Consider the following 14,551-nt stretch of genomic DNA (forward strand, 5'->3'; position numbering starts at 1 on the left):
GATAGGTCTACATAGCGCCCTTCATATATATATATATATAGGCCTATATATATATATATAGAGAGAGAGAGATCTATCTATATATATATATATATATATATATATATATATATATATATATATATATATATATATATATATATATATATATATATATATATATATAGGCTATATATAAAGAGCGCTAGGTCTACATCACTACTCGCGCCCCCTGCTGCCAACGTGGGTGTGGTTTCTACAGATTTAGCGTCGTGTGGAAAACAACAGCATCAATACATACTGGCACTTTGTTCACTTTTTCACTTTCTAACATTTTGAACAACGGATCTAACGAGGAAAATTTAGCATTTAGTTTCCCATGCATGAAGCTGATGTTTGTCTGGTTTCCACATTATTTGGGGGGAAAAACTGATAGACCTTACTTAATCGACTTGTGTGAACCCTGGTTTGGAGAGAATAGATTGCACTGCATGCAGCAAGGTGAGACGTGTCGACAGGCAGGTGGTGTTTTCTTCAGGTCATTTCGAGACTGATAAAGATGCATGTTGGTAACTGTTGTAAACTGGACTGACTACGGAAGCACATGGGAATTGATGTAGACTGTTTACCTCCTGAACAACACTCCACAGCTCCCCTTCGCCCCTCTGAGTTATTGCCTGGTGGATGTTTACTACCAGTTGTTGTCAGCCTTGCGCCTCCTTCCCACTGGTTGGTCCATTGGAATAGAGCCTCCAGATTGACCTATATTTCCCAAAAATGAATTTCGACCAGATCCTCTCTGCCGTCGGAGGCTTTGGCAAATATCAGAAAATTCTGTACATATGGATTTGTTTACCCCAGATCCTCCTCGCGTTCCATATGATGGTGAGCATCTTTACTGGATCCACGCCGCCCCACCACTGCCGGGACAGCTCGATCTCAGTGGCCGGGAATCAATCCCATTTTCTCGGTACACTCAGCCTGAACTTCAGCCTCTCGGATTCCTCCTGCTTTTCATCCGATGATCTGCTGGAGAGCAACCGGACTGAGCGCGTCCCATGTAGCCAGGGATGGGTGTACAGCAAGGAGACTTTCCAGAGTACAACAGTCACCGAGGTACAGTAGGATGCTGTTGATGTGCACATCTGTTTAATCAGAGATGAAAAGTATGCAACTTTAATAATTCATGCTCCTGCGTGGAAACTAGCGGAATAAGTTGTCCACTCACAATGAATCATCCGTTTACTGCTATTGCATGATAACAACCCAAGTCTGGGAGAATTTCTTATTAAAAACAAACAAAACAAAAACAAAAGTGGACTATATCACAAAGTATCAAGGCCACACAGGGATTACACACACAAAGTCCTTATATAATTGTGATAGCAGATCAACCGAGTACCATACAAGGCCCGATTAACCTTCTAGGGAGCCATGGGTGCCTAACTTTCGTCAAGAAAGCAAAGAAGGGAACTCCCCAAACTACTTCTATAAAGCTATGTTTTGACACAGGGAAGCTCAATAAAGCAGGAGCCATTTCTATTAATATTTGTTCTCTAGTGTTGCATATTCTCATTTCCCCAATGACAGTTACAATTCATTTTACTTTAAATCAACTGCAACATAGGAAACCTGCAGCCTTTGCTCTGTCCAGCTGGAATGCAGCCTTGGTACATTTTATAATGTCAATATGGACTCACTTTGGAGTAGACACACAAGTGACTCCTGCTTGAACACTCGCACACTCATCAGTCTATTAGAATGAAAAGTAAAAGGTTTGTTTCATGCTTCTTTGGTTTTTCCTTCTACCAGTGGGACCTGGTGTGTAACAAAGCTGGACTAAACAGTCTCGGTTCGTCTATCTACATGTTTGGCCTGTTGGTGGGATCTGTGCTGTTTGGAGCCATGGCTGACAGGTAGGCTTTGTTGCTCTTTTTTTAGCCTGGAGCCTCTGACTTTGTACAAATAAAACACACAGCCAGACCCTTTAGTTTTAAAGCATGGCTGCAGGGGCAGACACATGTGGAGTCTTTGGCATTTGGTATACATTTGTGAGAAGTGGAAGTCATGCTGTTGAGTTGAAGAGCTGAAGTTACACACTAGGGTTTGACTGACACGGTTTCACTGAAGACCGACATTGTTCAATTAAGCTTATAGTTGATGTCTGTACCTTAAACATCTTGTGAAAAATTGTACACTTTTACGTCATAAAATATGAACTGCTTTTCTCCTGTATGACAGAAATGTACATGTTCACGGGACACTTAAACTCTCACATACTACTGAAATTCCTGAAGGTGTGTGTTGGCAATGTGTGGAAGTCGTCACACACTAACACTGACCTGAATAGCCTGGTCTTACCCTGTCACAATGTTCACTTATGCTTTCATTTATGCTTGTGCAAACTCCTGTTTACTCCTCTCTCTGTGCAAGGTACGGCCGGCGTTTCATCCTGCTGCTGTCCATCGCTCTTCAGACTGGGTTTGGAGTCGCTGTGGCCTTTGCACCGAACTTCTCCGTCTATGTGATTCTTCGCTTTCTGGTTGGCACCACGGTTTCCGGAGTCATCATCAATGCCTTTGTACTTGGTACTAACAAAACACAGATTTGAAGCAGACTATTTTGTAGCATGTTTAGATTCCTCACATATGGATGATGGAAACTGGATAACAAACAGACGACACTGGCAAGCACAACTGTTCAGTATCAGTCAGAGGAAGGAGTAATTTCATCTGTCAGATCTGCAGATATTGTACTTGAGGTGTAATGGCTCATGCTTTATTGTGCTATTTTTGCCCAATCCCACAAATCCAACCCTTGCCACTCCTTCTACTTACCTTAAAGCTCCACACCACAACCTCAGTTTCACCCTCTCCCCATGATTCCTCCTCACCTCTCCTTTCCTCCCCTCCTCCCCTTCCAAACCCTGCACTGTTTTTTCAAAGGCACTGAGTGGACGTGCACCAAGAGGCGCATGCTAGCCGGTATCTTCACCGACTACGCCTTTGGTCTGGGCTACATGCTGCTAGCAGGCATAGCGTACTTGATACGAGACTGGAGAAAGTTGCAACTGGCTATATCAGCCCCAGGCTTCCTGCTCATCTTCTATATATGGTGGGAAAATTCAATGAGCATCTGCACATTAAATCCACTGTGTATTGAGTACATGAATACCCTCTTTGTGATCCACATTTTATCCTCTGCCCTTATTTCTGGCAATTTCCGTTGCCTCTGTCCACTCTTTCTCGTCTCCCTTCTCTCCCTGTCTACTGTCATGCTCTCTCTATCTCCTGTCAGGGTGCTTCCTCAGTCTGCCAGATGGTTGTTAGCCAACGACAGGATGGAGGAAGCCATCGCACTCCTCCGCAAGGCAGCACTCGTTAATGGCCGGGTCTTACCTCCTGCTGTACAAGTGTGTCTCTCTGCATTTACTATACCCTATTGTGCTATCTAGGCCAGTGGTTCCCAATGTGGGGTCTGCTGACACCCAGAGGTCCTTGAGGGAGTTCCAGGGGGTTCCCAGCAAAAACGGGAATCATTATTTTCACTTTAATTCCATCCATAAGTAACACAATGACAGAATGTATTTTGGTCATGGTTTTTTTTATACACTTTCTGTAATAAAACATCTTAAAAGCAAAACTCCTATCAGATGGGGGCCCCTGGGACAAAATATTATCAAATGGTGGTCCGTGGTCTTATTTGTGCCAGTTTAGGGGTCTTTGACATGACAATGTTTGGGAACCACTGATCTAAGCTGTTCAAATGTATTTTTTGTCTACTACATGCAGTATGACTTATTTTGTAAAAGGATAAGGATGGTGTTACTATATATATTTTATTATTGCCAACAAACTCTCTTGCACCATGATACCATTGCACATTTCTGCATTTTTTCCACACCGCTCCTTTAAACATGCTACAATCTAACTTTACTGTAAGGGCACACTATTGATATCTTCCTTTGTATTTTTGGAGTATGTATGTGTACGTGGATGTCATAAGTCTGTGTGCCTATGTGTATGTATGATGTGTATAAGCTATTGGACACCTTAATTTCCTTCTGGATAAATAAAGTATCTCTATCTATCTAACTCATAAAAAAAGACCAAAACCAACAATGTGAAGTCCATCTCTCAATACTTCTCTATACCCAAGTCCATGTTTCCTAATGCAGATGTAAATCTTGCCAAGAGTAAGTTGAGAAGATTGATACCACTCTGGGTGGTATTTTTGTTGCATTTGATAAACATAAGAGAAATGTAGAATATCACCACACCAGCCTTATCTTTTGAATGTTTTTGTTTTCGTGTGTCCAGGTTGAGAAGTGTCAGATTTTGGATGGAGGAAAGCGAAGTTATTCAGCAATGGATCTAGTACGAACACCTCAGATGAGGAAGAGGACTATCATCTTGTTCTACATCTGGTAGGCTAAATTGCGTGTGTATGTCTGTTTTATGTCAATAACAAATCATTCTATATTCCTTTGACCATTTTCTTTCTCTTTCTCCTCTGCACCCTAGGTTTGTGAATGTGCTGGTGTATTACGGCCTCTCTTTGGGCGTGTCCAAGTTAGGGACAAACCTCTACCTGACCCAGTTTGTGTTCGGGTTGATTGAGATCCCGGCTCGTTCTCTCGTCCTGCTTGTCCTGCCCTTCAGTCGCCGACTCTCCCAAAGCGGATTCCTGGCTGTTGGGGGTCTCGCCTGTCTGCTCATGCTCGCTGTCCCTGCAGGTTGGTTGGACACTGTGTTTTTGTTGTGTTCTGACAGGACTGTGAACGTTCTCCAAACCTTCGAAACATCAGCTTTTCATCTCATCCTCAAATAACTGACTTAAATGTATTCAATCACTGATAATTTCCCTCCATCTGTCTGTAGATCATCCCAATGTCCTAACTGGTCTTGCCATGGTAGGGAAGTTTGGTATAACAGCTTCCTTTGCTGTGATCTATGTGTACACTGCTGAGATATTCCCCACTGTGCTTCGGTAAGACATGTCTTTCTGTACAGTTTTTATTACTTTTTTCATCCACACATGATCCCAAAGTCTCTGTGGGTGATACCTACAACTTTTATCCCCTTGTCTACCTACAGGCAAACAGGAATAGGTGTATCCTGTATGTTTGCCAGGATAGGCGGTGTGTTAGCTCCCATTATAAACATGCTTCATGACCATAGCCTCACTACACCTCTGGTCATCTTTGGTATCTCCCCGCTGCTGGGTGCTATCCTGGGCCTGGCACTGCCCGAAACTGCTGACAGACCTCTGCCTGACACTGTGGAGGATGCAGAAAACTGGGACATGAGGTATTACAATGTTACGTTTTTTTTTTTACTTTTTTGGGCTTTCAATGCGTCCATGCTCCATGACCCTGAACAGGATATCATCTCGCTGCCATGTTGTTCACATGTGAAGATCCAACCTTTGCAAACCGCTCAGTGTTTTGTCTCCTACAGGTCGCCTCCCAACAAGGACAACCCTGAGATGTCTGAGGACACGAGCCAATCAGCCAACAGCAAAGAGCAGCAGGAGTTAAGACGTCTTGCCAGTCAGGCCTAAGCTGCACATTTTCTATTATTCACATATTATACAGCCTCAACTTTGTTACCAGATACAGTACTTACGTAACATAACATCCTCTATGCAATTACATGTCAGGATCTGATTAAGAGCTCTATGTGCTTCCAGGATAAATCAACAGCCTACTGTTTTAGCAGATACAGGTAAACACCCGCAAAAGTCAGGAATAGTCGTCCTGTATAATCTTGTGCATTTCTCAGATGTTTACACCTTTATATTTTACAAATTTTGAGAAGTGGTTTGATATATTTTGCATATGTGGTGAGACAGAAGAAATAGTTCCCCTTCAGACTTTGCAGACACACAGATTTCATATATTGATAAATCTGAAGAGCTCAAATCTCTAAACCTGTGCTGATTTGACGAATCAGATTGGACAAGACGACTTTAGCACTTCCTCTCTTATGCAGTACACATAGTCCCCTTAAGCAGCTATTGTTAGGACTTCATGTTTCAGGACTGAAGGATTTATTACATTTTTGCATTAAATAAAAACACTTGTATATTTTTGTATAAAAGTGTAACATGTCTGTGGACTGTTTGTGGAATACCTTAGGTGTATCTTAATGCTGTATTGAACAAACTGACTTGTTTTCTATGTCCTCATTCTCAAGCCAAGAGAAAGAAAAGCTAATAAGATTGCATGTACTAGTTAACTTTCAGCCTAATGTACCCTTTTTTTTTTTTAGACTGATGTAGCTCATTTGTATGTTTTTATGGATAGTATGGCATGTGTTTATTTCTTTTAAGATTATGTTTTTGGGCATTTTAGGCCTTTATTGAAATAGGACAGTTGAAGACATGAAAGGGGGGAATGACATGCAGCAAAGGGCCGCAGGTCGGAGGTGAACCTGCGGCCATTATGTCGAGGAGTACACACACACACACACACACACACACACACGCCTGCTTTACCAAGTGAGCTACCCAGGCACCCAGCATGTGGTTTAAAATGACTCCCAAAGATGGTTTGGATCTGTGAATTTCTTACAATTCACTTTTATTGTAAGTGTTTAAAGGCCCAGTGTGTAATGGGTTTAGTTGTTCATTATCAAAATCTGTGTTGCCCGTTCACAAACTTGTCCCTTTTCATGAATATTTACCTCCACCATCAATTCCAAGTATTCCTTTTGGCTTGAAATTTTCATTTGCATTAACTGGGGTAGACGCTCCATATTCATGCGGAATCTTGACATACGTTAGCCGGTAAAGGACATACTGCTCTTTGTGCCTTTTGCGTTTTCGCTGTCACATGATAAACTCACAGGTGCTGCTAATGCTGCTAATGGGTAGCGTAGCTTCCCGGCTCCGGCAAGTTTGAAGAAGCAAACATTTTGGAACACACGTATTCAAAATCCAAATTTCAGGAACAGGAGTCTTCTTCATCACCCAGAAAAAGAAAAAAGGATATTGAAAATAGAAAGAGACTGCCGTCATCAACTGCATGAATCTGAGAGGTCACTGAAGCCAGCAAATAGAAAACTTTCCAATTTTTTATTGCATTGATTCCTAACCAGTGCATTTGAATGCAACAAATTATAAAAGCACAACAAAAAAAAAAAATGTCACAACATGTATTTTGTAAAACTGAAATGAAAGGCACTGCAGTTATGTACCACAAGCAATAAAACAAGTTAAAAAAAAAGAAAAGCGGGCTTGTTTTGCGTGCGAGTTGTGCAGCATCTTACTTCACTCTGACACCATTCAACAGCAGTGTAACACATTATCACCAAGTACCTCAGTTTGATTTGATAACCACATCCAGCATTTGGCGTTAGAGCTGGACAATATATCGATATTATATCGATATCGTTATGAGACTAGATATCGTCTTAGATTTTGGATATCGTAATATGACACAGATGGGTTTTAAAGGCTGCATTACAATAAAGTGATGTCATTATCTGAACTTGCCAGACTGTTGTAACTGTTCTATTATTTGCCTTTACCCACTTAGTCATTATATCCACATTACTGATGATTATTTATCAAAAATCTCATTGTGTAAATATTTTGTGAAAGCACCAATATTCAACACTACAATATTGTTATAGAGGCATTTGTTAAAAAAAAAAAAAAAAAATGTGATATTTGATTTTCACCATATCGCCCAGCCCTATTTGGCATCATTCATCCTCAGGCACTCACATAGTGGCATTAACATTTGGTTATACACATAAATGGGCACCATCTATGCCAGTGTAACATATGTAGCATCAGTGGTGACTCCACAGTTGTTATCCTTCATAGACATGAGGATGTAGCCATCATTGCCCCAGTAGGTGGACCATGAGTTCTTTACCAACCAGTAGGGCTCCCCATTCAGGGTGCCGTATCCCACTGCGAGCACGGCATGGTCCAAATCATCTGTGGTATTACCTTAAAGAAAAAAAAGAAAAGAAAAAAAATAAACAAGAAGGATGCCTGATTTATATTGTAAGAAAGGTCGTTGTTGCTGTAAAAAGTGTGAGTGAGAAGTAAACCTACCACAAGCCGGTTCATAGTAGACGCCGTGGCTGTAGAAAACAAACGATCGATGTGAAGCATCGATACTGACAGCCGCCGGCCCGTTTTTAAAGAGCGCCAGCTTAAGGGCCTCTGCATCTCCTGATGTCACGTTGGTGTAGCTCTTGATATGTGCTGTGAGCTGGGATGTGTTCACATGGCAAAATCCATTCTGTTGAGAGAGGGAGACAGAACATTTAATAATGAACCCTGTAGTGCAGCGGACTGGAAACAATTCTGCATCCTTGTCGTAAACGGGTCCCACGTAGGAAAGACGTTACAGTAACTGATATTGCAATATTCACAGAGGCACATTGTACTGGTCAGAACATTTCTTGAGGCCCCTTAATATATTTTCCTTGGACATAATTGGGTGCAGACGAATGGAATCATGTTTCAAAAGGTTTACATTTTTTTTTTTTTTTTCCAACTGAGCTTCGCTGCCTCAATAAAGATGTCAAATGAGCTCAAAGGTTCCTTTTCAGGATTTATTTTGGCAAATATCCCAAAGTTAATCTAAGAGAAAGACTTCCAAAATGACATATGGGTAATTATGCACCATTCACCTCAAATATAGAGGACCACATGTGTGAGGGCGTTTCATTTTGTCAGCCAAAATGAAACACCCTCACAGTCGCCTGCCATTCTTAAAAAAACAAAACAAACATAATGGTCTCAATTAAGTGCTATTCAATTTTGACTTCACAGGTTCTTCTACTTCAACAGATTCAGCCTTCACATCTCGGAATCATCTCACCATTCCCATATAGGCTCCGTAAGTTTCTGTTGTCTCGATGCCTCCGTGTTTCATGATCCACTCGTATCCTCTCCACTCCTCCCCTCCATCACAGCCGTTATTGCCAAAACCCCAGGAACAGTCCACCAGCATCTGCTGAGACAGAACCTGCAGGGAGCCCGTCTGGAAAAAATAAAAAGAGAAAAAAAAATAAAAAATAAAATAAAAAAAAGGAGCAAAACATGATCACATTCTGCACACAGATTACGAACCTGTCCTCTGCATGAATCACATTCTCTGAAGTACAATACAAGCACACAAAACAGATGGTTTGAGACACAACAACGAAGTTTATAGTTAACATTTGTACACCAGCTGTCATCTACAGGTCGCTAGGCAGACGCTGTGAGATCACAAAGAAGTACATTCAAAATTGGCCCCTGGGAAGCGGCTCTGTTTATAAACCTGCCTGTGGGGACAGGGGTGCCGTGCTGCAGGTCACTTCCTGCTGCTGCGTGATGGCAAAGGCCCAAAGATGAACACTGAAATAAACAGTGGAGTACTCATCCACAGAGAAGCTAATAAATCTTCCCCCCTCAGTGGTCTCACACTTTAGTAAAACATATTAAAGGTTGAATGTTAAATGGTAGGATTTGCTTGATTTCCTTTTATTAAATAAAAAAAAAAATAAAATAAAAAAAATCATCAGTTCATAATACCCTTCCTTTTCTCTTATTACATAGCAAGCACCAACACATTACCCTCCGCCCAGAAGCACACTTCTAAACCAAAACCATATTTATTTTTTTATTAAAAAAACCTACCTGCCAAATGTTTTTTCTCCCCATTTTTTCTGCAGTGGGTTAACTACCTCCTTAGAAATCTCCATTATTGGCCTATCAATTAAACAGCAACTGGCCCAAAGAAAGAAAGAAAAAAAATATATATATATATAAATAAATAAAAAATAATCAAGAGTGTGTAAGTGAGAGAGTCACTTCAACGGGGTGCCATTAAACCATCCAATGTTTGGATCGAAGTTGCTTGGCAACACTGTGAAAGGAATGCCTTTGAGCTCTTCCTTGCGAAGTGCCACGACAAATTGTCTTGCGGAACCTCCCCTCCTCTGAAGGAGAGGACTTCTTTTCACTCACATGAGACAAAAGAGCTGCATCTTAAATAAAGAGAATCAGATGCAGATATATGCAGAAATATTTTACCAAAATTACTGAATACAGACTCCAAATGTCACATTTTACCCAGACATGGGTGCTGTATTTCTCTGCATAAATGACCCACTCCCCTACAGCCAAAGTATCATTCAAGCTGCATCTCATTAGTCTTAAATATTTAGAATGGCGCCAATAATAGATTAACACCAAACGTAGCGGCAATGCAAGTCTACCAAAAGATGAACTAATGAGCCGCCATGCTGAACATCTGTGGTTTTAAAGAGCACAAGGAAGTAGCGCCAAGTAGAAGATGTGGCCAGTGGCTGCCATTTATCATTTTCACCTTTAGGAAGAGAGCGCCCTCTACTGCTCCAGTGGTGGCAAAGCTCCAGCAGGAGCCACAGATGGCCTGGTCCTTCACTGGGGTCACAGCACCTGCAGGAGCAGAGTTGAGCTAAAAACTAGGATGTCCTGCCAGGGAGATGCATCTTTGGCTAACATTTGATGTTGTATATAGGTACCGTGAAGCCTCCAGTCAAGTGACTCAGGTACGTTCACTCCTTCGTAAAGCTTTGAGAAGAAAGGGAGCCCTCTGTTTGGGGTCTTTCCTCGTTTCCTTCCCCTCATGGTGGCCAGTTCCGACATGGTGCGATCTGAAAGAGAGTTGAGAGCCAGAGAGAAGGACAGCCCTGCTCTGTTCTTGGAGTGGACATACCTAGAGTAATAAGAAAACAGTCATCAGAAACCCTTCAATTAAAACTTCATATACATCTGTGCCGGACAGCTATTATGTCCTTTAAGAAAAGATTGAATTGGTAATGCTGCAGGGACACAACTTTGTATTTAATGTTCCTCTCACCGAAGGTTATGAACAAAAGCGTGCTCCCTTTTCTCATGTTCTCTTTCATCGCCGTACCGACGCTGGAACTTGTCCTTGAAATGGTTGAAGATTTGCTGTGAGTGGCCTGATGCCGAGGTGTGGATGAGCTCTTTCATTGGATTGGCCAACAAGTGGTGCTCCACTCCAGGACCTGGAAATCCGCCACAGCTCATACCTGCAGGAAAACAAAAAGGTTTTTTTCCCCCCGCCTTTTCTTTAAATCTTTCTATAACATCTTGATGTGTGCACCTACAGCAGAGCACAAACCTTCAGGCAGCGAAAAGACTTTAGGGTCCACATGGGTGCTGAACTCTTTGTAGTCCACATAGTATTTGTCATAATGTGAGCCCAGCAGCGTGTTGTAACCCATCATCTCATAATGGAGCGGAGTGGCAGGCTCTTCCTTGCCATCTGCACCTCTCTCTGAATGGGTCACCCACAGTGTGTAGGTGTTCTTCTTTAAACCCACAGTGGTCACATTCTGCCAAACTTCACACAGGGAACCTCCGTAGTACTCCATCCTCAGGAACTGTAGGAGGGGAATCAACATTTGACTTGTGAGCATACAGAGTATTATTTTAATCATGGTTAGATAAAATCTGAAAAGAGTCCATGGTGGAGATGAGTGGTACACATTTCCAATAAACCCTATTGCGTCTTTTTGTAAAGTGCATAATGGCAATTGTTCTGTTTTTTTTTTTTTTTGTTTTTTTTTATAATATGTAGCCCGGTTTTCCCGAGCCCTCAACTTAAATATCACTCATTAAGTGTAAATAACTGGGTAAGAGTAACAGAATCTCGGGAAGACCTGCAGCCTTTTTACGGGAATTTTCAAGTCTACATGTCAGGAAGTGTAACACTAGACTCTGTGATGGTTGAAATGCCAAGACAAAATCTGTCTACTCAGGTTCAGTCTACTCTTACACTTTAGTGAGTCACAGAATACGTTGCAACAGGATATTTAGCAGTTTTTAATTCAGCAATTCTTTTTCTGCAGGATCTGACTTGGTGCCATGCAGTGAAAACCGCTAAAGGTCGGCAAAGACTTGGTGGACTATGGTGATAAGACTATTGTTACATAAAATCAATCTTAAAACTATGGTTTGGTGTTCAAATACTGCACAAAACGTTTTTCCAATCTCAGACCTGGAAGCCCTGCACATCAGGCAACGACGCCTGTGATGTGACTGCTTCATCCTTTGTTCCGTTGACCTGGAAACACTTCATCACATTCTGCTCCGTCTCGGTGGTCTCAGGAGTGACTTTATAGGCAACACCCCACTGCTGATCTGCCCCCAACTGGTAGGTTGACACCTGGCCTGTTGATGATCAATGTGAGATATTTAAACTAAGACATTTTTAGCTTCTTAAATCTCAGTGTAAAATTACATGTAGCCATACATTACTTTACTTACAAGTAACCGCTTTATTTTATACCCAATATTTGTTTTACCCTTACAAAGTGCCACCCTTCCCATCCATCCATCCATCCAACTCCCAACCTGCAAGTGTGTGTTTATTTCACTCAAATGTTACAGAACTAATGTTTAATTGTCCACATCTTTGCATGTAAAGTTAATGTTTTCATCAGAGCACCTACTGTGTAATGTTTTAGTTAGTTATTCTATCCACTTCTGGTGAAGATGTTAAATAATAAATACAGTTACATACGTAGTTGTAACACAAGGAGATAAACCCATTGTAAACATGGCATTAGGTACACACAGGTAGGTTAAAAGCAACAGGGTGTCCACAAGTAAAATATTTGGTAAAAGCACCCAGAAATGTACAATAAACATTTTTTGAAAATTGTTGCTGTTGCGATGAAATCATTAATAAATACCTTATCAATATGTGATTATAACTGCCACTTATAATTGGGAAATTTTAATTCTGACATTGTACTTCCTTGGGATGGTAAGGATACAAAATACACAACTTACAAAATTAGCTTAAAAGAGACAGGAAAGAACCGGCATAAAGTCATATGAGTATGTAACACGAGTCAACAGAATAAGCTCCCCAAAAGTGCTTATTCATTCTTTTTCCACTTCTTGGTTTATGTACTGAGTGATTACGTTCTGCTCTGGTCACATTGGTCTGCCACAACAGGTTCTCAGTTTCACATCATTAATTCAGCAGAGCAGGGAAAATACAGAGTCAGGTTTAGGCGAAACAGCCACGGGTCAAAAGGTTTCTTACCATGGTAATAGTCTATTCGGCTGGACTTTGCCGCTAGGTCTAACCAGGCCTCAAATGGCTCCTTGATCTCAGCATATGGCAGAGAAATCACTCCTGCAATAGCAATGTAAAACAGTACCGTGATTAGGCTAAATTCTGAGGGAAATGAGGCCTTAATGTGTAATCTGATGTTGTACTGCTTACCTTTGACATGATAGCTGTTCCCAAAATTTGGAAGGGAAGGGACTGCTTTTCCCTCTGTAGCTGAAAACCAACATAAGTGTTAAAATGTGCTTTACCAAAAACAACTTTTCAGTATTTTGTTTCAAACACAAACACAATAAAATGTGACTGGGAATCTGACGTGTCCTTATTATCACTTACAAAGAGTCAAAGCAAATATCGGCAAGAAAATGTGGTAATTTAGTAAATTCTGTATTCTTTCATTTTTAATAGAAGACAACGTACTGACGTCTTTTAAGAGTCATTTTGCAGGGAAAGTTAAGCAACTCCCTGCGTTCCATTTATTTGTACAAACATAAGAGCGTTCAGACCTTTACTGTCCACAATCCCTCACAATGTATTTAGCTAGGGGACCACTGAAGGAACGACGATGTAACAGAAGGGCTCATGACAAATAGTTATATTTTAGTCAATAAAATGTAGCTAGCATGGTGTGTTGCATAACGAAACAAAGATTAGTTGCTATAGCTTCGTCCGGTATTATACGCTATATTTAAGGATGCATGCGGCTACAACGATAAGCAATTCAACTCTAAATTAACTTATTTTTGCCTGAAGTTTGGCATGGCGTTCTCTTTATTCATCAGCATATGTGAGATAGACGCAGACACGTTCATTATAATTTGAATACGTGTATATATGCATTTAACACTGCTGTAAAGTACGTATTTTTGAAAGTATTTCTTTAGCAACCTGAACAATGGCGAGCATGAAAAGACCGTTATAACCAGGGTTCAAAATTAGCATATTATCATCTACCAGCCAAATGCTGGTAAAATATGCAAGTGTCTGGTAGATTTGCTTCACTCACCAGCCAAAAAACAATGGTAATCTTTTGAGTGGCTGGTAAAATTTCAACATTCACTAGCCATTTGGCTGGGGGACGAAAAAGTTAATTTTGAACCCTGGTTATAACATTAAAGTTTACAGCTAGATAGCTAGCTAGCTGCTTTCATAACAGTTATTGGAAACACGATGTGGCAAATTAAATGTTGTCCCTTACCTATGACAGCCCACAGAAGAACAGCTGCAATGTACAAAAGCATAGTTTCTACCGTTAGATCAGAAATCTGGGAGATAAAGCAGTCAGACTAAAAGCAAACAAAAACACATGACTATGCAACCTACACAGCTGTCCAAAACACAGCTAAATAACTCGCTATAACCGCAAGTTAACCAATCACACTGTGGCGCGGAAGCGTGAACTCCAATCAGACACGAGAGGTGGGTTTTTAAATTGTGAATCATGTGATTTGTGTCATATGACTCAAG

The 14,551-nt window shown here is 41.0% G+C and overlaps 2 protein-coding genes across 3 annotated transcripts; one reads left to right on the forward strand and one right to left on the reverse strand.

The window, feature by feature from the left end:
- The first annotated feature begins 259 nt into the window (after positions 1 to 259).
- si:dkey-166k12.1 (solute carrier family 22 member 13) lies at positions 260 to 6,692 on the forward strand. 2 transcript variants are annotated; one of them, XM_039819483.1, is made up of 10 exons: positions 260 to 1,095; positions 1,792 to 1,895; positions 2,413 to 2,567; positions 2,925 to 3,093; positions 3,277 to 3,391; positions 4,299 to 4,405; positions 4,503 to 4,714; positions 4,860 to 4,968; positions 5,076 to 5,288; positions 5,439 to 6,692. In XM_039819483.1, exons 1-10 carry the CDS (start codon positions 757 to 759, stop codon positions 5,539 to 5,541), a joined length of 1,626 nt encoding a protein of 541 aa, XP_039675417.1. In that variant the 5' UTR covers positions 260 to 756; the 3' UTR covers positions 5,542 to 6,692. The 2 variants fall into 2 exon arrangements, with proteins under 2 accessions (XP_039675417.1, XP_039675415.1); XM_039819481.1 differs by having other exon boundaries at positions 2,925 to 3,391.
- A 938-nt stretch (positions 6,693 to 7,630) lies between these two features.
- zgc:110239 (uncharacterized protein LOC550326 homolog) lies at positions 7,631 to 14,454 on the reverse strand. The gene is made up of 11 exons (XM_039819484.1): positions 14,283 to 14,454; positions 13,241 to 13,300; positions 13,058 to 13,150; positions 12,002 to 12,174; positions 11,123 to 11,384; positions 10,835 to 11,030; positions 10,497 to 10,690; positions 10,319 to 10,410; positions 8,825 to 8,986; positions 8,050 to 8,239; positions 7,631 to 7,941 (listed from the first exon to the last, which is right to left on the reverse strand). The coding sequence occupies exons 1-11, from the start codon at positions 14,323 to 14,325 to the stop codon at positions 7,754 to 7,756; spliced, it is 1,653 nt and encodes a 550-aa protein (XP_039675418.1). The 5' UTR covers positions 14,326 to 14,454; the 3' UTR covers positions 7,631 to 7,753.
- Between the last annotated feature and the right edge of the window lie 97 nt (positions 14,455 to 14,551).

The sequence above is a fragment of the Perca fluviatilis genome, chromosome 13, assembly GCF_010015445.1.
Source record: "Perca fluviatilis chromosome 13, GENO_Pfluv_1.0, whole genome shotgun sequence".
NCBI classification, from domain to species: Eukaryota; Metazoa; Chordata; class Actinopteri; order Perciformes; family Percidae; genus Perca; species Perca fluviatilis.